The sequence below is a fragment of the Plutella xylostella genome, chromosome 21, assembly GCF_932276165.1.
Source record: "Plutella xylostella chromosome 21, ilPluXylo3.1, whole genome shotgun sequence".
NCBI lineage: Eukaryota > Metazoa > Arthropoda > Insecta > Lepidoptera > Plutellidae > Plutella > Plutella xylostella.
This window is the reverse complement of record NC_064001.1, coordinates 4,887,627-4,913,795: the sequence shown is the minus strand read 5'-3', so window position 1 is coordinate 4,913,795 and position 26,169 is coordinate 4,887,627. Positions and strand designations below refer to the sequence as shown.

General features: G+C 36.3%; 1 protein-coding gene across 1 annotated transcript; it reads right to left on the bottom strand.

Moving 5' to 3' along the window:
- Positions 1-111: 111 nt before the first annotated feature.
- On the bottom strand, positions 112-26,169 carry LOC119693224. The gene is made up of 8 exons (XM_038116055.2): positions 25,981-26,169; positions 17,429-17,528; positions 10,287-10,454; positions 7,496-7,671; positions 5,107-5,320; positions 4,226-4,658; positions 3,682-3,785; positions 112-871 (listed from the first exon to the last, which is right to left on the bottom strand). Exons 2-8 carry the CDS (start codon positions 17,487-17,489, stop codon positions 750-752), a joined length of 1,278 nt encoding a protein of 425 aa, XP_037971983.2. The 5' UTR covers positions 17,490-17,528; positions 25,981-26,169; the 3' UTR covers positions 112-749.

Sequence of the window (26,169 nt, the reverse complement as noted above, 5' to 3'; positions counted from 1 at the left end):
TAGGGCCTGTTTCACAATGTCTGGTTAGGTGTTACCTGTGGGATAAAATGCATGCTGTCACTGTCAAAAAAATAATAACAGAGACTGACAGCATGCATTTAATTTTTATCTCACAGGTAGCCACTAACCAGACATTGTGAAACAGCGCCTTAATAAACTAATTTAACATAATGATATTCTTGGTCAGCATGGACCGATACATCATAAAACAATTTACTTCGTGAAGTTATTATGTACAGTTACAGAAATCATTACTTTTCCACTCCCGCTTTCATGTTAGGACCTATTGACGAGTGTTAGAAGTTAGAAGACACAAAGAATAGTTAATCAACAGAGCTTGTGTATACCGATTAATTATTTTTCAACTCTTTCACCTTTTAATATGAAAGCGGGTAGGTACACTGGGGCCTGTAGGTATTTATCGACACTTTGTTCAAATGTTTGTATTTGACAGGCAATCAACAATATCGGGCGACACCTGCCTGTCAAACGGATGTTTCTGTGGAAAACGACATACAATTTTGAGAGTTTGACAGCAGTTATCGCGAGACTGTTCTCTAATGCATGTCAATTACTAATGTAGATGTAGGTTGTATAATGTAGGTAGGTACATTTAATAACATCGGAAGGAGTGTGAGTATTTAGTTACATTACACAATCATTTGGCACAAAAATTTAAACAAATGGTTGTATGTCATTATGTCATCCACGGTGTTTAACAATTTCTTAATTAATTAAAATAATATACACTATTTATACGATATAATGAGTACAAATGGCGTTATGGAGGCTAAAATAACATTCTGCGAAGTCCAAAATAAACTTCCCTTGTTCCACGTGTCGTGATGGACAGCTGCCTGATTTTCACCGGCTGTTGACAACAAAATAATATTAAATATTGCATTTTAATTATTTCACAATATACGTACTTTAAAAAAAAAACAGAATTTAATAGATATTAAGTGTAAGTAAGTAAATTATTATGCACAATATGACTTAACTTAGTAAAATACACTCACGTGCAAAGAAACAGTTCCACTTTCGAAATGCAGACACCAAATGACCCCAATTTTTATAAACCATCAAAAGGATATTTGAACAAAATATTTAAGTTTTTAGTTGGTACTATTCTGATGTATCGTTAAATGTACAAAAATATTGCAAAAGAGGCCGTTAAGTTAGTTTTTTTCGTTAAGGAGTAATTAGATTTATTTTTTTCATTGGAACTTTTTCATTGCCCGTGAGTGTATCTAGACCTTGGTACTGTTTATAATTTATTCTAGCGTTTTACTGACTGTTTAATCCCACTGTAGCTGCCTCAATATTTTAGCTCTATATCGATTATCGGACGAGAATATTGGCTTACTCGGAGCCTGTTTCACAATGACTCGATAAAAGTGACATTTCATTTTAAAGAGAGAACATTATTTTTTTCCATTGATAATAATTTGACGTATTAGATGTTTATTACAGTTTTTACGAGTAGGTTGTGAAAACGGACCTGAGAATACATAACGTAAGCTTTTAGCGAGCCTCAAAATCTGAAAACTCCCGCTTTCAGCCAGACTGCCAGGCACAGTCAGAGGCACAAGTGCTACACCTACTTCCGTCCCCTTCAGGAAATGTGATGTGCGCTTGACTGTACGCAAACGTTTTGACAGAGCATTGAACTGCGATGTATGTACCGTGATTTCAAAGGCGTTTCTATCTATTCAGATTTATGCAAACTTCCACGGCTCACATACCAACCAGGCAATAAAAGGCAGCCTCGTATGTACGATATACGCTCAAGTATTTACGAGTACATTTCAATTCATAATTTCAAGTTGTATTGCATTCAAACTGGAGTTACGGATGCTGTATTTGGCTATAGGAAAATTTAAAATAAATATGAATGAATCAAGGACCTGAATGCAGTACCAATTTCACTGCAAGTAACAGAAACATTTTCAATGTCAATGTTCGAGGGTTTAAATAACTTTGTTGTAAGCACCTACTTAAACTTCGAATGCCGAAGTCTACTAAATTTTCCAGATGTCATTTAACACGACGAAATTACATATTTTCCTACCAAATAAGTGTCAATTATGAAATTTCGGTGTTTACATGCAATTGATTTGACGCCTATAAGGTTTTTGGGGCCATAAACATAATATAATATTTTATTTGTGAATATTATTAATCACTTATTTTTATGTATTTATGCAATACTGTAAATGTTTTAGAGGCATAAAATTTTCAAATATAAAGGATAAAACGATCGCTTTAATTACAGGGTGTTCCGTTATGACATGGTAACGACGTTGAGTCAGATAATAATTGACAATAATGAAGCAGCCTTTGTTAGCGTTAATTTTGAAACCATTATGTCTAAACGGTTTAGGAAAATGAAAATATATTTACCTACTTGCGGTAAGTTCTTTCATCATAATATTATTTAGGTACCTTACCTACATACATTTAAAATAATTTAACATTGTGTTTTAAGAAATACCTGTTTGGTAGCCATGTCATAATTAAGTAGGTTTGTTCCTCATATTTCTAATCAAAGCCATTTTGATAAAATACAGAAAGTAGCATTAGAAAAAACTGAGTAATTTTCAAATTCTACAAGACTAATGAGATCTTTAAATAACTTATACCGTAAAAGTGCACTTTGCTACCTTTGTAAGGCTAATTTGACAGTCAACAAGCAACAAAGTGTACTTGAACTCGGCTCCAACTTACCTAGATGAGGATACCGACCTACTAAAAGTTATTTTGGTCTCAAACTTTGTGTAAAAATCTGAAAGGTACTAGCTTATTTTTATCCAAATCATTACGATAATTCATATATCCTTCTTACTTAGTATTATCTGAGGAAATTGATAGTTATATATAATAAATTGGCCTACCTAAAAATATATAAATAATCATTTCTATTGCAAAATGTCACTAGCACAGTATTTACTTTACTTACTGAATCGTACCTGTTGCGTGCTGACGTATTAAAAACTACTTTACGCTTTATGCTACAGATTCATAGCAATAACATGGAAAGCACAACATTGCTTTGACACTTTACGCACGGCCTACTTCATGCCTAGCTCCACTCTATGAATACGAAGTCTCGAAGCGCTGCCATTACATCACTACGTCTATTGAGTCTTTGTTGGCATAAACTTGATCCGTAACTTCGTTACCATGAAGTAAAACGGAGTGAACTTCGAATATCAGATTTTCTTTCAGAGAAGGTTTACGGAGGTAATTGGCACGGGCAGTGTCAATACTTTGGGCTGGACTAGCGCTGATAAGTTTATGGAAGTATAGATGAACCAGCGCGTAAGCATAGTCGTTCCGTTCGATAAAATATCATAGTTGTATTTAATAATGTAGTTGGGTTTATCCTGGGTTTAAGAATGCTTTGGGTGTACATTTGGGACGGAACCTACGCAAAACTTCTCCAAGAAATACTCTGGTCTTCATAGCGCATGTAGTAGTTAATAGTCAAATATATTATACCTACATTAAATTACTAAAATTATAATTACTACGTATTATTTATCAAACGGAACTGTGTTAAAGAAGGTAATATTGAACAAAAAGCATTGACGCCGCAACACAAATCCAAAACAAAGCATTCTTAAACCCAGGGTAAAGCCGAATACGCCTCGTTGTAACGGGAGTCATGGCAACACTTACCCATTAAAACGTGGACATTCACAATGGCCAGTGAATGGTTCTGCAAATGACAACTGTATGTGCCGCTGTCGTTTTGCGACGCCGAAGCGACGTTGATCGTTGCGCTGAAATAGGAGGGCTTTTATGAAACTATCTTCATCAACTCCGCTAGTCTAAATTAAAAATTTCGCATGCTACCCGCCAGGTATTCAGGAGTCAATTTTATTCATGAATATTTTTCATGCCTCGATTCTCTTGTGAACCGCGTTGGATATACATATCTCATGATATGGAGTAGTTAAAATTTATATAACCGTGGAAACGTTACTATTTTATGTACTTAACAAGTCTAATTTTATAGTTATATTATAGGTATTATACTGTCTGTTTCTCGAATATAAGTACATAAATAAACGATAAATTGACAGATGTAGCTGCGCGATTACAGAATCAATCGATACAAAAAGTTCCGAACTTCTATAATTCTAACTTGTGTATTTGAGTGATTCTGAGAACCGATCAAGCTAACGACCAAGTTAGGGGAACTAATTTGAAAGTTGCTCACCTAAAATTGCGCCACGTTACTCCAGAAACTAGGTCCTTGCCTTGCTTCTTCCAAACGACTCCAAACACGTTATTTACAACCAACGGTTTGGTTGTCGTTGTCGCAACGGTTGTCACCGCCGTGGTCGGTGGTTCCTTCTTAGTGGTCGTACTTATACTAACTGTTGAAGTTATCGTAGTCGTCTCGACGCTCCAACTCTTATTCATTACTAAGTCTATCCTATTAAATACTGTACTCAGTTTAGTGGTTAATTCTGTTGTAGTGGTTGAGGGTGTTGTTGTGGTAGGTAACTCGGTGGTCGTTGGTGGTTTTGATGGAAGAGATAAGACGTAGTCCTCTGATATGATACAAGCTAAACTTATTGAGCTACCGGCTTTGTAAAATCTGTCTTTTACTTCGTGTGTTTCGTCTCCATTTATGGTCAATATTGGGGCTGAAACAAAGTAAATTTCATTATTTATCACGCCATCGTAGCCACAAAATATACCGACGTGATGAAGGCGAGGGCTGAACATAATACAATTGTGGTAATTAGTGGCTCGTAAAGCGATTTCCAGGATCAACATAGATCAGCAATATAGCTACAAGATCGTTGGTAGGTAAGTAAGTAAGTAGAAGTAAGTAAAAACAATCAAGTCCCATTGTTGCAAGTTGCAAATGATCAAATCTGTGAGAAATCTAGAAACAAATACATTGTTGTATTGATTATGTATTGTATTCTGTGAGCGCTGCACGGGTTCGTTATCGACGTAGATAAACTGGTTTAATGCGCGATCCACCAATCCACCGTTCCACCGTGACGTTTATCAACTTCAATAACAAACCCATGTGACAGCAGCTGATATTTGTAAATCTCGTCGATGCGAGACTAGACTACTTACGCAAAACTGTTAAATTAGCTAATATGGCCCGCGGCGGGTGGGTAGATATCTGACACATGTAGAGCCCCCCGTCCGCCTTGCGCACGGGGTTGATGCTGAGCCGCCAGTTGTTGGGGTACTGGAACTTGACGGCGATACGGCTGTCGCCCGCGTACGGCGCCGGGCCCACGGTAAGCAGCTGCGCCGAGTCGGACGTGCGCCGGAGCCACATCACCTGGGAGGAATAATAGCCTAGGGTTAAAAAACGGAGAGGTATATGTATGAATATACTATAGCCAAAGTACCCAAATCATTTTTAGAGAAGTTTGTAGGTAAGTAAAAAAAAAAAAGACACTAGCTATTTATATTTATTTCGTTTGAACATCGAACAACGTGGACTCGGGTATGATTTTGAACAAGCATTAAGGGTGTTTTTATTGTCGTGCGGATTTGATCACGCACGCGGATAACGCGCCATTTTCCAGCGTCCCGCGTGCATATTCGACGCATTACAATAAATATTAGTATGAAAATAACACTTTTGGGTGTGACGCGCGCGGAGTTTCATCGAAATATTTTGTTTGTATAGGAGTTTCATAATATAGCTCTATCATAAATATGAGAAAGATTGATAAAAAAATCCACCGCAACCTTAATAATTTAACCGATAATTTCCCAGCCGGTGTCACGGACATTTTATCACTTGTTAGCATTTTTCCTAAATTGGACAGCGGTTTGTAAATAATGGCACCCCTAAATGGGTTTGTTACCCCGATAAATCTGACCGAGAATATGTCGTTTTTTTAACTACTTTCGAACGTAATCAAATACCTAAATTTCAAAGTGTAGTTTATTGATGGCGTTCTTCAAGTATCCGACACATTTACGAATACGCGTGGGATTCAAGCCGCGGTTAGTTTACTGAGTCGAAGCGTATAAATTCTTTACAACTTACGGAGTATATTTTTTCATCTTGTTTTCTCTATAACCATAAAAGGAAAATGGGTCTGTATATTCAGTTTTATATTTACTTCTTTTTCAGTTTGACCTCGGCTTGGGTTAGTCATTTGGGGGATGAAAACATTCATACACAAATTATGCTGATACCAGCCCAACACATGCCGCCCTCTGACCGGCTAACCCCTTTTATTCTAAACATCTTGCTCGTATCCTATAAAGCCTTGGCTAAATATTATAATTAATTCAAATGGCTAAATCGGGTAAATGTGCTGAGATTTTAATTAAATTTGTACAATGTACAGTATCTCGCTCATGGTATATTATATATTATAAATATGTAGCATCAGTAATTGGTTGGGGCAATCAGAAGGATGAACCCTTGTGATAATAAAATTGACAATATATTACAGACGGAACTCTGAACTCTAACAATCATTATCATATTGAATAGAGCAATCACAACAGTGGACAAATATACGAGGGAACAGCTGACAACCGCTCTAAACTTTATCTTTGGCGTTGTAAGATGTCTCCTAGGGAATTCTGAAAACGGGACGAGAAGAGACGCAACCGACCGTGAGAGACGGTGCAAGGGGGTTACTATAGATTACGAACAAAGGCAAACGGTAAGTTTCTCTCGTTCGTTCGTTTTTCATAAGATATAGTGACCCCCCGCAGTGCTCTGTCAATAAAGAAATAAGCCACGTGGGGATGTCAGGGGCGTCTCGGAGGCTCACTTTAGGTTTACGAATACGTTATTTTGGAGAGAGGCACCACGGTGCAGGCATGTCATTTTATGTATTTAAGCAAATACTGCTACTGTACCAGGATCTCCAATTTACGTAAAAGCAGTATTGCATAACTGTACCGTCTGATTTTCATCTCACATAACGCAGCAAGCAGATAAATATATAGGGATTTTTGTTGTATCGATGGCGGTAACTGGAGTGATATCATTACAGGTAAGAATGCCGGGATACACTAAACCTTTTCCTGTTACCCTTCAAGACCTCGCCACACCTCAAACACAAATATCCATCCATAAGGTATATACCTAAGTCCTCTGGATATTCATGCCAATATTCTTCAAACCCAAGACATAAAACTGAGTAAGGAGTGGTTGTAGCTCAGACAGGTAAGCACTCGCTGACATGTAGCTATGAGTTCTTTGAAATTTAAGTATAATGTATAGGTACCATCGCCCTTACGAGGAAGGAAACATCGTGAGGAATCCTGCATATCTAGATTTAGCACATCTCGATATGTAAACCCACCAACCCGCAGTGAACCAGCGTGGTGGGAAATGGTCCGAGCTTAGGAAGGCAGTTTAGACCTTGGGGATATGCACAGAGGTTCCATTCGGGAGAGCTTAGGTACAGGTTTGTATACCCCCAGAGAGAATATAATAGAAAAATGTATACTAGACAATGTATAACATCTGCAAACTCACGGTCTTATCCTTCAGCATCCCCACTCGGCAGTGCAGCAGGGCCTCGGCCCCGACGTGCGCGGTGACCTGCGACGCCCCCTCGCCCCCCTCCGCGTCCCCCTCGAAGTACGGGCCCCAGTGGTGCTCGTGGTGGTGGTACGCCTGGTACGGAGCATGGTGCCGGTCGTCCGGTTTGTCTGGAACAAGGTGGAGGGTTAATAGTGGAGTGGTATTGGGTTGATGGTGCTGAAGAGCCTGGTAGAGATGATTGGTGGAGAGCGTGATTAGGCTAAACATGGTGAGCCTGCTAAATCGACTGCCTTGGAGTAGTCGCTAGGTGTTGGATGATGAAGGCTCAGAAATGTTGTGACGCAGGAGAGGGAGACCTATTTCTAGTACTGGACGATGATGAATTTAAAAATATGTCTACAACTCAACGTCACGTTTTTTTTTAATCTAACGGGATAATGGTAACACAAATAGCTTTTCTATGAACTCGAAATCATGGAACGAACGGTGCAGGGGTTTTCCTTCAAAAGTAAATAACTTCTTAGCTCCAGGAAGCCGCATCCAATATAGCTAGTGGAAGCGTTAGTTTACTCACTTCCCGGTATTTTCCTTTGCCGGGGAGTGAGTCACAAGTAGTGTAAAGTGCCGGGCTGAGTCGGTGAAATAAAAGTAATGAGATCTAGAAGACTTGGGCAAACTGGATTAAACAATAATATTTATCATCATTGATAGTTTTTATGTAAGCCTTTAGAACATGGAGTTTCACAGCCATACTCAGATACCTAGATTCGAAAAAAAATGCGCTAATCTCAATACAAATTAAGACGTTCAGTTAAATATGTAATGAACCTTACGTTAAATGACGCCTCTGAGTAGGTACGGGTATTATAGTTTTAATTTTTACTTTAAATAAAGATGACATAATTTGGCTAAGTAATACCAAACTATAATTTTGTTGTAAGACAAAAATAATATCAAAATCGTTCCAAAATCACTTCAATCACAATCTTTTTAATATGGGCACTAAACGATGTTGTTTAAACAGTTAACAAATACCTATACCTATAGCCAATAAATCGTTTGAAAAAACCATTTCATGAACATTTTTTTTTACTACATTGTTTGGTTCTACGTTTCTAGAATATGACTTAGGACTGTCCAAGTGTATTGCGACCTAGTTTCAGTTTCAGTTTCAGTTTAGTTCGGTCATTTGTTTTGTCGGTTCTACTTGCAGTTGGGTCTTGGCTCGGCTGCAGACACAGTAGATATGTAAAACATCTTGCACCGTGTAAGTGTACGATTAGGTAACTACACCACAGAGAGATAATAATTATTTATTTATTTATCATCTCACTACATAGCATTGCAGTTAATGAGAAAAACCTCAGCGCTACATAGAGGCACAATAATGTCTAATACTAATGTCATGTTTATATAAATATACATCCTATATCCATATATATAATTTTAGTCATTCACAATTTAATTTTCATAATTAAATCCCCAGTTTTCAGACAGTAGTTTAAGCAATATTTTGAACAATTCTCGGAAGATTAACCTTTTACTTGTGAACTGGTTAGCCTTTTGGATCAGCATAGTAATACTGATGAATGTTAATGAAATTGAATTGTTCACAATAAGTAGGTATAAATTCTAAAAATTAATGATTATAATCAGCCTATAGCAGTCCACTGCTGGACGTAGGCCTCTCCCAAAGCACGCCACTGGATGCGATCTTTAGCTTTCCGCATCCAATCATATCCAGCCACCTTTCGCAAGTCGTCACCCCATCTAGCCGGAGTGCGTCCCACACTACGTTTGCCTAGTCGCGGCCTCCACTCCAGAACACGTTTACCCCATCGGACATCGGTTCTTCGACAGATGTGACCAGAAATTAATCTTAACAATTGTACAAAATCTACTCAAAAAATAAATGGCAGCAGTATTGCCTATTTATTTGCCAGGGACACCCAACTGAATCTCAATGTCGATATGTTTCAATACACAGACATCAAGTTCAGACAAATCGAGTGTGTCATGCCCATCTCTCATCGTGTGCCATTTCATACCACGCGCTGTCGAGCCCATTCGTAAACACGCTGTGGCTATGGAAATAAGAATAGTTTGTAAGATTTTTAGGGCTCATTTTTCAATGGTCAGATACCTAAGTGTTATCTGAAGAATATAATTGTTGCTGTCATTGTCTAATACAAACATTCAGATGTGACAGCTACAATTTTATTCCTCAGATAACACTTATCTGATTATTGACAAATCAGCCCTTAGAGAGTTTACATAAGAAAATGAACTGATCATTTTATTCAATCAATTATTTGTACTAATCATGATCAAAATCATTCAGGTTCATTATTTTATCCCCATTTCCTTACGTCTGATTTCCAAAACATAATTTGTTAAATTATCATAATAGATAAATAATATATTATATGTTATTACGTACTATAATACTTGGCACCGTGTAACCGTATACTCATCTGAGAAAATTACGTAAATCATGAACAATATGTAGTAGCTGCTGTAAAACTAAAAAGGCTGCCAAAGAAATAAAGCAAAAAAACACTTAGTACAGAGGCTATGAACCAAGCGATAGCGGTAACAAACACAGTGAGAGAGGTACACAGGATAGTCTTAAACACAACACATTATTATTAAGCCCGCAGAGTGACGCGACTTGACCAGGACTGACTGTAGGCGAGACTTTAAAAAACAAATGCCAACATAGCATGGTCGTCACGCTACCGCTTGGTTCATAACCTCGCCATAAATAAGGGCAGTTACTCACTGGGTAACAAACGATCGGTCTTGTCAGTCGCGCCCTCTCGGTTAATATTCTGGCGCAGTTGTTTCGTGATGTTCCGAAATATCTCCCTAGACAGTGCGAGTCCATCTTTCTCCTCACTTCGTCGGGTCCTCGCGCTGGCCTCCCGGTAATCTTCTGTTTGTAGTGGCTCTAAAAAGTAATTGAGAACAAATGGTGTGAATTTTGAGTTGTTTTGTTCTCGCTGCGAATGAGTGAGCTGTTAAGACCACTTTTAAAGTGCAAGTAATGTTTTATTCGAATCTGATTATAATGGTGATAGGAATATTATTCGGCTTCCTAATTTTAGGCAAAGGGCTTTTTTGTTATAATACACGCGTCGATCCTGCGCAACTTTATAAGGAAACGAATTGGTCAGTTATTGTAACTTTTGCATACCCATACTGCTTGTTAAAAGATGGTATACTAAGCCAAGAAGGTTTGGCTTATGGAGTCAGCACAGGATAGGTATAAGTAAATAAATAAATAAATATATATGGAACTAAAAACAGGCTACAAATTTTGCCTCTAAAGAAGAAAAAAAACTGCGTTTCCCATTTAACGATGCATGGCGTTGCAAAAGTGAATTCTCGATCAAAAACTTGACCAAACGCCATTTCAGTATTCACTGTGCAGTAACGAAATCCTTCAATTGGATTCTAAGCCCACCGATACAAGAGGGTTACTTTAGCTCTGCAAAAATCGAACAAACGAGAGTTGTCCAGCAAACGGTACCCACGTTTAATGCAACGCGATAGAGTGGTTTATATGGTGCAGCAACTTTTTTTTCTAAGCTAGAGTGACCGCGTAGGTACCCTTTACATTTTATATGTTGTTGTAGAATCAAACTTCGTCGCAAAAAATCTGGATGACGTTTTGCATGCATATTGGCTATGACCCGGAGTAGCAATGTAACCTAATTTTTTATCGAAGAAATGGAAACTTTATAAAGAAAATAGGAACTTTTCTTATCACGCCTAATACTATGTTATATAAACATAAACATAAACATAAACATAAACATAAACATAATTTTATTGTGCAATAAAAACTTAACTTAAATGGTGACGCCCTGACTCCTAAACTAGGAGCACCTGTATGTCAGGAGTCAGTGCCTTCCCAGAAATTGTACAGAAGTTTTGACGCTCTATGAATAATTAAATAATATGTTAACTAAACAATTTAACAAAGTATATTGTTAGTTTAATTATAATTAACATGCATACATGCAAAATTAAATAAAAATTAATGTAATCTCATTTTGACAATATTTTGTGGTAGGTATAACAATAATTTGCGATTGTATGTAATGTAGGTATATGTAATTATCTTTACTTTAATTATAGGTAAGAACAACAGCACTCTCTATAAAATTATACATAACAAAACAAACTAACAGTTCTGAGCTTTTCTAAGTGAGTACAAGAAATTACTTAAATATGTATACAATATAAGTATGCAAAGAAGTTAAACAAGCACGACACTACAACTTCTTGCTTATTAGATTCTCGAGACCCTCATAGTCAAACGTCCGCAGCCACTCGATTAATATGTTTTTTATTGCATTGTTACTAGCTGTCTTCACCTTGTATATAGAGTTAAATATATTGTAAATAGTGGGGGCTAGGTAAGAGTAGTGTCGCTTGGCAAAAGCACTTTTTGCTCCGGGTACTGGACATCTATCAACTCTTCGTCTATTGGGGGGCAAGAATGGGACGTCTAATCTGTGATATCTTCGCAGACATTGATACACAAAAAGTTTTCGAACACTTAGTACATTAGCTTTTTCATACAAAGTAGTAGTGGAATGTTGAAAAGGCAGGAAAAGAAGAACTTTAAGTATCGCACGTTGAGCGCGTTCAATTTGTATGAGGTGAGTTTTACATGCTCCACCCCAGGCATTTATTCCGTAGCTTATTACACACTGGCAGAGAGCTGTATAGGTTTGAAGGAGAAGGTTGTTATCGGCAACTAAGCGTAGGGCTTTGAAAACGTATATTAGTTTACGGATTCTCTTACTCAACGCATTTATTTGTGGAAGCCATTTGAGTTTGTCGTCAATAATGATTCCTAAGTATTTTATTGTACTACTTTTGGCCAGTGTGGGACATTGGCAGATATGATTAACGGTTCGGTTTCTATTGCAAGGGTATACATGAACCTTCACAGCAAATTCATCAGGGGGATTCGATATAGAAGTTTTTCCAAAACTAAGGTACTTGGTCTTCGATGCATTGAGACTCAGCAAACTATCTTCTAGCCAAGAAGTAACCACTTTTAAGCCTTCTTCAGTGTTTTTTTTAACTTTGTCCCATGTTTTGCCGTGAAAAACTATGGCTGTATCGTCCGCGAACATAATGATGCTGGCCGAGTTTAATTTAAGGTCACACAGGTGATTAATATATATCAGAAATAGTGTTGGGCCTAGTGTGCTACCCTGTGGTACTCCATATACACAACCAGCATCATCACTTGAGTGTTTATTCACGCGCACGCACTGGGTCCTATTGGTCAAATAGCTTTCAAACCATGAAAGAGAGTTACCTCTAACACCTATATTACTGAGTCGACTTAAAAGTATAGGTATACACACTGTGTCAAATGCCTTTTGCAGATCCAGGAACACTCCAATGCATTTGTCAAGTTTATCAACATGATCAGTTATACAGGTGGTCAGTTTTAAAATAGCCTCTTCAGTTGAGCGCTTAGGTCTGAATCCGTATTGGTTTGCAGAGAGAATATTGTTAGATTCAAGATAATTTATGAGCCTTTTGTTAACAATCTTCTCCAGAATTTTTGAAACACAACTTAGAACTGAAATCGGTCGGTAATTACTGGGTGACTTTTTATCATCATTTTTATGAATAGGTGTTACTTTGGCTTTTTTGAATATATTTGGAAATACCCCTGTCTCAATGCTCATATTACAGATGTGTGCTATCAATGGTGATAAAACAATGCTACACGATTTCAGTATTTTAGTGGGGATTTCATCAAGTCCTGGTGCACTATTAGTTTTCATATTCATTATTGTTCTGTTAACCTCGTGTGGATCAGTTGGAGTTATGAACATTGAGAAGGTGACTTCAGGTTTTGAGGCTTCGTCTGCTAGTTCTTTGTCGGTTTTATTTAGTTTTTTTAGTGTTTGATTTGCTAAGTTTTCGCCAGTAGAGGTGAAGTATTTGTTAACTACGTCTAAAGATTCTTTTGGATTATTATTAATATTTAAAAGATCTGTAGCTACGGTATTTTTCTTTCTATAATTGCATACTTCCTTCACTATCCTCCATGTTTCTTTTGTGTTACCAGTGTTTTGAGCTAATTTATCTTTATAGTAATGCCTTTTCAAAGATTTAATTAAGTTATTACAAGTGTTTCTATATTTAATATACTCTATTTTCAGAGTTTCGTTAGTGACATGTTCCCTTAACTTTTGGTGCAATTTGTCACGCTTGCGTATCGATTTGATAAGAGAAGTAGTAATCCACGGTTTTAACGGTCTTTTCCTATTTGCTATCTTTTTAACTTCGCTATTTTCCTCTATAAAATTTTTAAGGGTAGAGACTAGGTATGTTGCTGCGTCATCCACGTTAGCTAATCCATAGAAAAAATCCCAGTTTTTGTTTGCTAAACAGTTATTCACTCTAGGTATATTCGTCATAATTTGATATTCAATTTTGTTTTTTGTTAATGGTACATTATTAAGATATAATAAAATAGGAGCATGGTCAGTGAATTTTTCAAATACAAGTGTTTGTGCTTGGTGATAAGTTTTAATCATAAAGTGGTCGAGGCAATTACGTTCTCTAGTAGGCTTGTTTACAGCTTGGCGGAGGCCATACGTTGCCATCAAGTTAAGATAGTTAGTAGAATGTTCATTTAGGTTGTCTGGCATTATATTGATATTAATATCACCTGTTAATACTATGTGCTTAGTTTTTATATTACTTAGAAGGTCACTTAGGGAAGCTAGATAATTCGATGGGTTTTTAAAACAAGCTGGACGGTATGAACAGATAATGGTGTAATCGTTATCTATAGTTAATACAAGAATATATATAAAGTTATACATTTCTACAAGGAAGATTCCCTCAGCGTTTTTATTAGAAAGTTTTAATAATTAGTATATAACAATCTCCTCAAAATATGGTGGAAAACACAAACATTATACATAGAGGTAATGTCAATATTTCAAGTAAAAATAATGTTATAAAAAACCCCAAAGTACATTTGATCATAATATTATTATTTTCACCTTGCTCATCTCAAGAGTTAAATTAGATTAAAGTCAAATTTCAATTTGAATTATGGAATTGAGTTTTTGATTTAAACGAAGAAAAGGTAAACGAACTTTATTTTAATAATAAAATAACCAGCAAAGACACATTTTTTTTGCTGCCAAATTAAATGCATTTTATATGGTATTTGTTGAAACTACTTTACTAAAGAAAAGATAAGTTTTTTTTCGTATTTTGTTAGTACCTTTAGAGTTCTACCAAATTAGGTAGGTTTTTTCTACCAAATGAGGTAAGTATAAGAATAATTGACTCTTTATCAGATGGTACGAATAGGTGTTTTTTATTCCAAATTTAACTAACTGTAGTAAATTGAAAACACAACGGAAGTAAACGGTAGAAAAAACATTAGTTGGAATTTTTAAGAGGTGCTTAAAATTTACCGGACATTCCGTAAGAATCTCCAATGGACGCCATTTTCTTGCCGTTTCACTCTCATTGAATGAGTTAAAAATGTTTCAATTTTTCACATTAGAATTTTACAACAGAAAAAATATTTGTGTAGAAGACTATACAGGTTAGGTTTTGCAATACCCGGTAGAGGTGGGTTCAAAATCGTCTCTTCTATTTCACACCAAAATACTAAGTATTTTGATGAACAACACAATAATTTAGCTTATAAATAGGTATACATACTTCATAAAATAATTCATCTACTTTTAATTCCGTGGCTTGTAAAAAAACAGCAGTATTCTCGTGTAAATGATTAATTCGATTAGTAATTCGAAGTGTAAAAAGTGTGTTAGATTTGGAAAAAGTTTGATTATCCAATTTAATCTAGAACTTCTCAAACCCTATTATTGAATAATAATTATGCTCTTTAGATTTCATTCCATTTAATAAGATCTTAAGATTCCATTCTAATAAATATTCAACCTATCTATAGTACTTTTTTATGAAAAGTTATCCCAAACTATAGTTAAATTACATTGTAGAAGACAACGTCAATGGCTCTGACGAGGGTCCGCGGAGTTACTCTAGGTTACGAAGAACAACTTTTCGGATGCTAACTGCGATAGCTACGAGTCTTTGCCGTTGAATTAAACGAAGAATTTCATGACAAGTCTCAATCGTTCATTTTTGTCAAGCTAAAGTAACCTTCCAGGGTACGAAGCCCTCGTTGGAACAGTCACATTGACTACATCTTATTCGGGGCTTGATTTTGTTACTGCAAGTTTTGACTGTAATAACATGAATATAAATGTAAAACCAAAGAAAAAGGTAAATAATTCTACTTGGATCTAAAATTTTATTAGATAAAAGTAAATAATATAACAAGTTAAGTAAGTAAAAATATGAATCAGTATTTGTTTTTCAAAAAAAGTAGATGAAAATTAACTTGTAGCCTATCAATGCCGAATACTATAGTTATTACTTTAGACGAAGGCGTTAAAGAATAGTACCTAAGTAGCTAAGTTAATAAAACGTGATATGAAAAAGACAGTCAGCTAGAAAAATTGAGCTACCACGTAAACCACGTTCAAAAGAACATTGTCCGTGGAAGAAATAAGTACTTTGTAATCTGTGGCCAGGACTTTCCACTTATGTGAGAACGTCAGAGAACGTCGAGGTGATAAGACTTAACAAGAACATTTTCTCAACTTAGAATTTCGTTCGAAAGTTTTAAGCACATTTGTATAAATTGCTCAACTGAAACTCAAGTGTTACTTGAAAAGGGGTTTATGAAAATAAACTTTGTAAGTTACTAACAAAATATCTCGCAACTTAGAGAGGTGGTTTGAATAATAAGGATTAATTGTAGTACACGAAACAAGGGGTTTAGAATCAATATTAATGTTTTACCACAATAGGCTGTTGTGGGATTAAAAACGACCACAAACAAGTAATTAACCTAATTTATTGTTACAATGAAATAAAGTGACTTTACGAGCAGTAAAATTTGCTTGGAATTCTTGCTTTGCTTTAAACGCATAATTTTCAGTTATTTCCTTTCGCCAACACGATAATAGTGTGAGTAGAGCGTCCACATTTTAAAAATGAAAATGTACAATGTATAAAAACATTGTAACGAAATGTCATGTCATGTGTAGAATGTCTGTAAAACAGTAAAAAACGGACGGCACTATTCTGAGACACTTCTTTCCCTCAGGGATTACAATAATAAGCATATCCTTATACATGCAAAATAGCCTCCATACATTTCTGTCATAATCTTACGGACCTAACAACTCCTTTCATAGCTAATCCGTTTAATTACGCTAATAGCCGTAGCAGAACATTTACATTAAACTAAATACGCACGCACACATGTCACACGTATGCCTACGCACGTGTCGACCCTCACACAGCGACACTAGACCACAAACAACCCCTACAAGGCTCAAGCGACGTCGTCGACCATTCGCCGGACGCCTCAATTATCCATGAGATTATGTAATCAAACAGTCACCAGCTCACAGATTCAGTGCAAACAAGCGTTTCAAAGACTATAGGTACTAGTGTACTGTACTACTGTAGATAGCCACTGTTGATTACGTTTGGCATCGCCGAGCTACGATCGCCTTGAAACAGCATGCGGTAATCCAAAGCCAATCCAAAGTTATGGTCTTTCAGATATTCAATTTGACTATGTATGTATTGTATGTAACGTACATAACAATAATGTTATCAAGCAGAGAACACTAAAGTAGACCGATATTCGCGACGATACAGTATCACATCAAAGAAAACTGTTACGGGTATCATCAAAGCTCTGATGTGCTAACATGAAGAAAAAAAATTAAAACCGGTCTACCTAGTTTTTCACGGTGATACGATGACGCAAAGCAATAGGAGCCCATGTGCTATGGATAAAATAGGGTATAGGCTTACCAGAGGCCGCGTGTAGGCAGCACACCGCTACACACATGAAGTAGAGAGCGCCGCACTGCATAGTAGACGGTACATCCCCGACGCACCCGCACGCCCTCACCTGCGAACAAATTCATAATTAAACCAACTTATAACCAGTTGCCGCAACTTAGATTAAGAAAGCCCGCATAAATGTTGCACAAGAAGACAAATTGGTTTCGTAGTTGTTGCTTGTTTAGTGTGTTCGGGGGGATTAGTAATTTGCGGGGGCGTAGACATGTGTTTTGCGGTTCTTCGCTGTTCTAAATTTTATTATACCTAATAAGATAATAATATATCGTTAATTGAAACTTAATTTTCCATCTTAAAAAAGAACTCAGTTTCAACGTATCCATTAGGTACCTACTGAATCCTCTCATCGAGCCGCTCACAGGCAGCACACTTCTACATCTACAAGCTAAAATAACATTGAGAATACGGAGCAAAAACGGACAAGTTTACGATGTTGCCCTAACATTAGGTATGTGAAAAAGCTTGATTAGGGTTTTCAGACTTCGCTGCCGCTCCGAGTGGCTTTCATCGGATTTTGTACATGACAGCAACTTAGTGAGTCTTTGCACACAATAAAATACTAGACTTTATTCGTATCTCGACCACAAATAAAATATTGACAGACTCGTGTCCCAAATAGGGGTGTTTGCATAAAGAAACGCTTCACTAGTGTACGTGCCTTGCTGGTATAAGTTAGTAGCTTTGAACATTGGAAAACCTTATTTAGGTATTATGACAAAGTCGTCATAAGAAATTTTAGATTTTTAAGTTTCTTATTTACTATTTAACGCGGTCGCCCACAATTTTTCTGCGATTAGGCGATGAAAAATACCTACTTATCTTTTATCAAGCAACGCACACTTCTACTATTCCAGTAAACTTTGCGACTTCTTTTAACTCAAGTCGAAAAGAAATGTCTAGAATTAATGATTTTCAGTTCAAACTCTGTAGAAAAGAGCATTGAATAATACCAGCTTTCTGGGTCTCTGCTGAAAACTTTACGCTTACAGTCAGGTCACGAAAATTTAATCCAGTTTTCACTTTAGTTTTCGATCTACCAATTTGTGGCGTTTCTGGAACGTTTTCGATTTGGTAAAATAAAGAAAATTGTTCAACGTGGTCCCTAGGCGGTCACAAATAAGCTAGGTACCTACCGGGAGAATTCCACCACATTTTGTACCTAGGCACGTTGTAATGACTTGTTCGGAAGTTTAATCGCCCAGAATTGAGTTATGGTTAATTGGTAATTTCAAACTTATATAAACTGTGTTAATTTATGAGTAAAGAATAATTTTCAATGTTCCGATATATTGTAGTCGTAAGAGGTCTCACGTCAGAAAACTATATATAAGTACTTAATATTATAAATTATCAAGGGGTGAGTTTATTTTTGGCAAGCCAGCTTAATATAACTACTAGTTATGCATATAACGATACAATTTAAGGAAATATGTATGACAATATGACAACATTTTCCAGTATGTTCCAGCCTACAAATAAATTGAATGCTCGTTACCACAAATCGATTATGATGAGGTAGACCGTTGTCACATCAAACTATAATTTGAAAACGCATTGCCATTGTTGTCATCTCAAAAAAGGCAAATTACCTATCATAATAGAATGTTAGAAAAACATGCTTTTTTACTATAAAAAGATGAACTGCCTACGTTATCGAGAATTTAAGTTTAGTAGATATACGAAGTCAAATTCACGCTCCATTAGTTTTATTAAGTTTAGAAAGCCCAAAGGGTCGGCTTTAAAATAAAAAAATCAAGACGAAGGCGGTAACTCAAAGTCTGCTACTAATTAAAAAGTGGCCTGGTACGAGTTAACGAGTAAACGCTAAGGGTTCCATTCCTAACTTTAGTGAAAAATATGTAAGATGCTGTTGAATTCAAATTTCGTGACAATTGAAACTTGTACTTAATCACAAATTAAGTAACAAGCAACAATTAAATATACAAAGATGTGAATACTCATAATATATTCTTCGTAAAAATCTCTCCATCTCTATACGGAACCCTAATAACAGTAAAAAACAGTAGAACATAAAAGTCCTAAATACTTTTGTGGTTTTACGTGAGTATCATAAAAACGAAAAAAGAAAATAAATCTTAATTATAAAACTAACTTAGATAGATACGTGAAATGATCAACATTGTTTCAACCACAGAGGATTTTAGAATCATGCCATTTCATTGCAATGCAGAATTTAGTTATTTTGTGTTTTGTATATTTTGCTCTTCATAATGTTATTTTCAAACCTTAAATCATAATATACCTACCAAACATACTTTTGCGTTTACTTACATTATAATCTCATAACAAACTTACTGACATACGAGTTCTCACATCATTGCATTGCCAAGATAAGCCTACTTCAAAAGGGCTCAGAGCGACAAATTCAAGCCTTAGAACCTAAGATTGGCTTGAAAACTTTTATGAATTTATGTAACAATTTGCATATTATCTTTAAAAAGACAACTTCGCCTCTCTGTCGGTGTGGATTACAGTTTAAAACAGCTTACAGAAGCTTTTGACATTGTTTAAAGCAACTGTTTTCAACAAGCGTGAACATCGCTCCCGCTTCTACATTCTTGATGGCCTGTACTGGCCGGGTCACATTGCTGCATCCCGTTTCTACAAAAGGATTTACTATCTATATCTACAATAATATAGTACGATAGAGCGGAAAGATTTGATTACATACTCTCGATTGTTATCCCTGAAGTGTTAGTCAGAGGTGACTGGCAAGCGAGTCACACGCTTTTCCCTGTACATTTGTACTCACGTGATAGCTATAACGCCGTTTTTGAATGATTAAAATACACTTAGGATACACATCTAGAATCTAGCACGTGCAGGGTTTCCTCATGATGTTTTCCATCACCGTAAGAGCGATGGTACCTAATTGATGGTATACATTGTACTCAATAATAAATAATAAATTATCTTTATCTTAAATTCAAAGAAGTCATTGGTTATGCCAGCGCCGCCGGGATTCAAACCCGCATCTCTGGACTGAAAAGCGGGCGCTTACCCGACTGAGCTACCACCGCTCCAAGATTTGATTGTTACGTTAAATGACAGATTCCTTTCGCCCAGCATCGCTTTGAAACATTGTATTCGTTGGCTGGCGTTCCCCTCGTTTCCTAAACGTGGGTCAAACATATTTCAAGGCGTTATCTGCGTGGTTAACACCTGGTCACATAGCTGCGGCACGGGTGTGGGTAGGCCTGCCTGCGTGATACGGTCGGCTCTAATAGCAGTTCACACCAAGTTCAGATTTACGCTGCGGGATAAGAAGCGCCCCTTTCTACACGATTTTAGGGGAATGTTTAATGTTTTAAAATGTCACTCCCTTGCATATAGGGCATTGGCAATTTTTTTGATTATGAGTTGTGCCTCTTTTCATCATGGTAAAGGATTACGACATTCGATTCGTGTAAAACTTCTTGTCAAAAATATGATCAGTATAACGTTTTCGATTAACACCACTTTGAATCCAATTTCCTACTAATATCATAAAGGCGAAAGTTAAAGTTAAAGTAGAAATAATGTGTGTGTGTATGTGTGTGTGTGTGTGTGTTATTGGGTATATTTCTTACTTCTTCACGTCAGAACGGCTGAACCGATTTCAATGAAATTTGGTACAGAATAGCTGACACTCTGGATTAACACATAGGCTACTTTATACCGCGGAATTCCTACGGGAAAACTTTTCAAAAGTGATGCTCGCGGTAACAGCTATTTTAATATAAGATAAAATTTATTTGGACGGTAAATTGAATTGGCAGCCACAATCATAGCAGTAAAGATGTGTAAACGAGACCCTTAATTAATCTGATGGATTTCGATAAATCAGTTGTTAGTACAACCAAATGAACCCTAAATTCAAATCGAACTAATCTATAACGATCATTAATTTATAATTCTAAAAGACGATTAATACAGACACAGTGTAAATATAGTGTGGAAATTTATCAGAGAGCATTTAGATAGCCTGACGAACGTTAATTAGAATTAGTAAAAGTTGTTTGGTTTGCTTGGTACCTTTTGTAAGTTGGCTAGTAGAAAATGATTTTAGCTTTAAGTACACCCTTTTTCTTCACTTGTTTATAAATACTTACTTAAATGATTCAGAACTCTAAATTATTAGCATTTATAGCATCGTATTACTGACATAATAGTACTTAAATAATATCTTCTGAGATTCTACAAAACATTAGCATAAATACTAAAACCATTTAAAGAAATCACAAGTAAATATACCTACCTAAATATTTGTTTCAGATTGTGTGTGTTTAGTAAAAAAAAATATCCTTGCAATTTTACGTTTTATAAAAGCCTTTTCTAACCACAAGACAATGTCACAGATGTGTGCGGTGTGATAGCGTCACCGCCGCATTTCCCTCGGGGGTGATCCAGCGCCGTGCGTACCGAGACTCAGACAGAACTTTTAGCACGATACCACTGATGCTTTTGAAAAAAAACAGGTTTTAATTTTGCTCAGATTTGAAGTACAAACTCCCACTGAAAAAATGACCAAATTACGCCTTATCGGAAAAAAAAATATTAATCTAATTACTCCGTCTACAATATTTAAGTTCAATTAACGGCACATTAGAATATTTTCTTTGCTCGTGAGTGTATTTATTAGTGCTCATACTTTTTTTAAACAAATTAAGGTTAAAGATTGTGCAAAAGTACATAATAATAATGAGACAAACGTGGTATTTCTAAGAGGCACTAGAGTTGGTGAGCGCAACCACAATCATAAATAGTCGCAAGAATATTGGGCGTTGTTCCAAACACAATAAAGTAGCAATTTTATGGGGATACAATGTTTCAAATCTGTTTCTTTTAGAGAATTTTCTGTTTTGGAGGTCAATCTTCCTCTTTTTAGCGTGTCATTGTCATTTACAAACACTGAATCGAGCTGGTATAGAATTTGTCACTATTTAAAAATTAAGTTATAAGTCGGTAAGTGACTCAACTATACTCGTACATCATAAAAAATATATATAAGATAAGCTTATTTTTTTTTATTTTAGCAAAATTGGAACAAGCTGATATTTTGTTTTACGTCGGCCATACCAAAAACATTCTACTCAATTAATAACTCTTAGGTTAGGTTAGGTTAGGGTTAGTGGTACGGTTTAAATATTTCACTATTCAACCGCCTTAGAAATGCAGCTTCCGTCACTGCAGCGTTATAAAAAATCTTTCTGGAAGCTCCAGATTCTATAAGCCACTGGGAATCTGTAGGTAACTCAATTCGTTCCACGTCGCAGCAAAGTACGGGGCCAATCCTAGACAGCCACTACCTTCACTTGACTTTCGTAGCATAGCGTAGCTGTGGTGAATTCTTCTCTCATACATGTTATGTATTAGAAGCGACAGGGTTGAGATATAGGAATGTTTAAACGACAAATTGTGAAATTTTGTTTTAGAATTGTGCATTTTCATTTACAAAACCTAATTAATATTATGTTTATAGAAATCGCAAAGTCAGAGTATTACCCCAGTTAGCCGCCTGCCGTCGTAAGATAGTAACCAGAGTTTATATCAAAGAGCTTTGCAGTGCAATGGGAGAATACGGCGGATTGGGCTAAGCCTATAGAAGTTGTTGCAAAAGAGGTTTAGTAAGTTGAAGGGGTGACTGAGAGGTTGTTATACTGAATAACTTTTGCAAATTCTTAAAATGACATGAAATCATGACATATATAAATTAAAACAACTAAAATGTAACAAAATAATTGATGATGATAAATATTCTATGTGACAGTACATAATTTTTATTTTGGTGCGGTAAAAAACTATACCGAAGCATTATGGCCCCAACTTCAAAAAATATAGTAAGGTCAGGAAACAAAATAGTAGCAGTATTATTTAGCTTTGTTTTTGCAAGTGATGTGTATCTTCTAGTCTATCATGTATTCGTGTATCTTATTCTTCTTTATATTAATTGTTCATCAAAATATATTAATTTTGAGATGATTACAAAACCGTTTCAAGTTTTATAAAATAATTATCTTCACCTGAAGGCTTCGCGCCTTAGATACCATTCACGAGAGAAATATACAAATTAAGAGCCATGATGAAATGTAAAAGGCACTTTTCTGGAGATTTCCTCAAAATTTTCGATAAAATATTTCTGGGCTAAACTTTTTTATTACAGCATTGAAACTGGATGTTACTTAGCAAAGTTGGAAATTTTGGTGTTGGTTTTACTTTAACTTGGTTAACGATAGTAATCTTAACAAGAAATAGCTTATTTATTAAGAAAACCATATTTCTAATTGCCATTGTGAACGGAAAGATAGAAAATCTTTTTGGCGAATAATTTTGCTATACCCATACATATGCTCACGACTGTAATCGCCCAAGGGGTAGACAAAGGTGAGTCGCAAGCGAGTTACCCGCTTTTCGCTGTACATTTGTACTCACGAGATAGGTCCCGAGCCGTATCGCCGTTTTTTGCCCGAAGTCCTCTGACTAGGCTTAACGACTGCTGCCAAAGCAGAAACCGGGACCCACGTCTTAACGTGCCGTCCGAAGCACGGAAGCGTCCAGAAAAGAACCACTTGAAATCGGTCACCCATCCAATGGCTGGCCGTGCCAGTTGTTGCTATACCTCAGTGATTAGTTACGAACACTGAAGCCAGCTCGACTACGGACGCTATAATATACTGTATCATTAAAATTTAGGTACATCCCAATATAAAATTATTTATAGTAGATATAAATTTTAGCTTAATGATTGACCTACAATGAAATTATAAAAATTGTTTCATTTTTAATGTAAAAATTACAATATTTATGAAGAAACACAATATTATAATTCAAAAGCATATATTATTTTTGTGTCTTCGCGTCGCGGGATCTTTTGTTGAAAGCTTCTCCATTATTTCTTATGAAGTTTAATTTATGAGTTTGCAGAAGCGTACTTGTGGTTCTAAATGTTGTACCCTCATACATAAATGTATTATTATTATAAACAATATATGCAGAAGAGATATTTGATTATTATTTACTGTCGGGGTACGCGTAAACTTTCTTTCTTCATTTAATGAATTGTAGCGCTATATCTTTTAACATTTTTTTTCTCAGTACATGGATGTTCCGAAAAGAAGGCAATACCACTCCTTATAAAGTGCTTTTTGTCTATCATGCTTATCTATTGGGTATATATTTGGCTTCTTCACTTCCCGTGGTACTCTAACTTAAAGATATAAGTTAGAAAAACAAGTGGAATACTGTATAGCGTATCGTCGAATTTGGTGGTAGCCTATCTTAAAGTCTAGAACATCTTGAATGGTCGCACAGAGGATAAGTTTCACATGTTTTTTTTAAACCGGACTAGCAAGGTTACTCTCTAAGGCGAAAACAGAAGTATTGCAGCGCCGCTGCTTGAGTCACTCGTTGATCCAGCCTCGATCTCGATGTATTAAACATTTGCACAACAGCAGCTCTCGTTCGTTCGTTTTTCGTCAGTATAGAGTAACCCTCCACCTTGCATGTCCTCATGGTCCATGCTAGCGTTCTGGGAGACGCCCTCCAGATAGTACAGATAATCTTAGATATAGTGGCTGATTGAGGGGTCACTCCTTGGGGCAAACCTTTACAGAAGTACAACATTATTAACTAATGATGATGATATGAAAACCCGACGGGAAAATAGGGTAGTAACGATAGTAAGATAAACCACAGCACATTCTAGCACAGTTTCTAGTTTGTATTCATAATGTCTTCTGTTATTATAAATAAGTACTATTTAGAGTAATTCTCGATTGTCATTCAAATAAGAAGCTTCGAATAGTATGAACTGATTTTAATGAAGTGATGCTAAGAGCACCCTCAATTAATCCAACTTTCAAACGAAAATCTATGTAACTGTATTCATCTGTTTTGAGAAAACAATAGGTAGTCCAAGCTAACAATAAATTGCGAAAATATGCAACGCCGTGTAACCTTTTACTTTCCCATTTATAAATGAAAACGGGTAGGTCAGGTACATTGTTATTATAACAAAGTTGACCTAAGGTACAAACAAAACGGTCATTCGAGCGTTTCTACGGAAGTGGGCAAACATAAATTCATACTTTATACTCGGATAAGCCACCGCCGCCGCCGCCGCCCATACGACTCGTAACGTAAAATCTGCTTTAAAACCCCAGTTTTAACATTACGTTTATTTAGGATGACCTCTGTGAGCCTAAAACCATAAAAATATTACTTACGGAAAGCCGTCCTGAGCGGTATTTGTTATTTTATGTTGCGGGTGCCGGTATTAATTTAATTCAAAAATATCGAGGAATTAATCAAATTATCCTTATACTTATTGAATTTGTTTAAACATTTAATTATGTTCTAGTATTATATATTTCGGCCTCGAGTAAATGTAATAAATCATTAACGACAGTTTAAGACATCTTAATTTAACGTCTTACACATTGCCAATCACCGGCCTTACCAATACGGCTAATCAACCGACCAACTAATAAAAAACCACTTACATTGTAACTTTCATAGTCGTCTGAAGTTGCTCGTACTTCAAAGTATCCAGTAAGCACAGAACTTAACACCGCACAGCACTGATCACTCCGCGTCCGTATTCTGGTGAGGGGGTGTATTCTGGTCGCGGCGACGTCGACATGCGCCTCGCTCAGAGGGTGGCGAGCTACTGAGGGAGAGGCCCGAGCGAG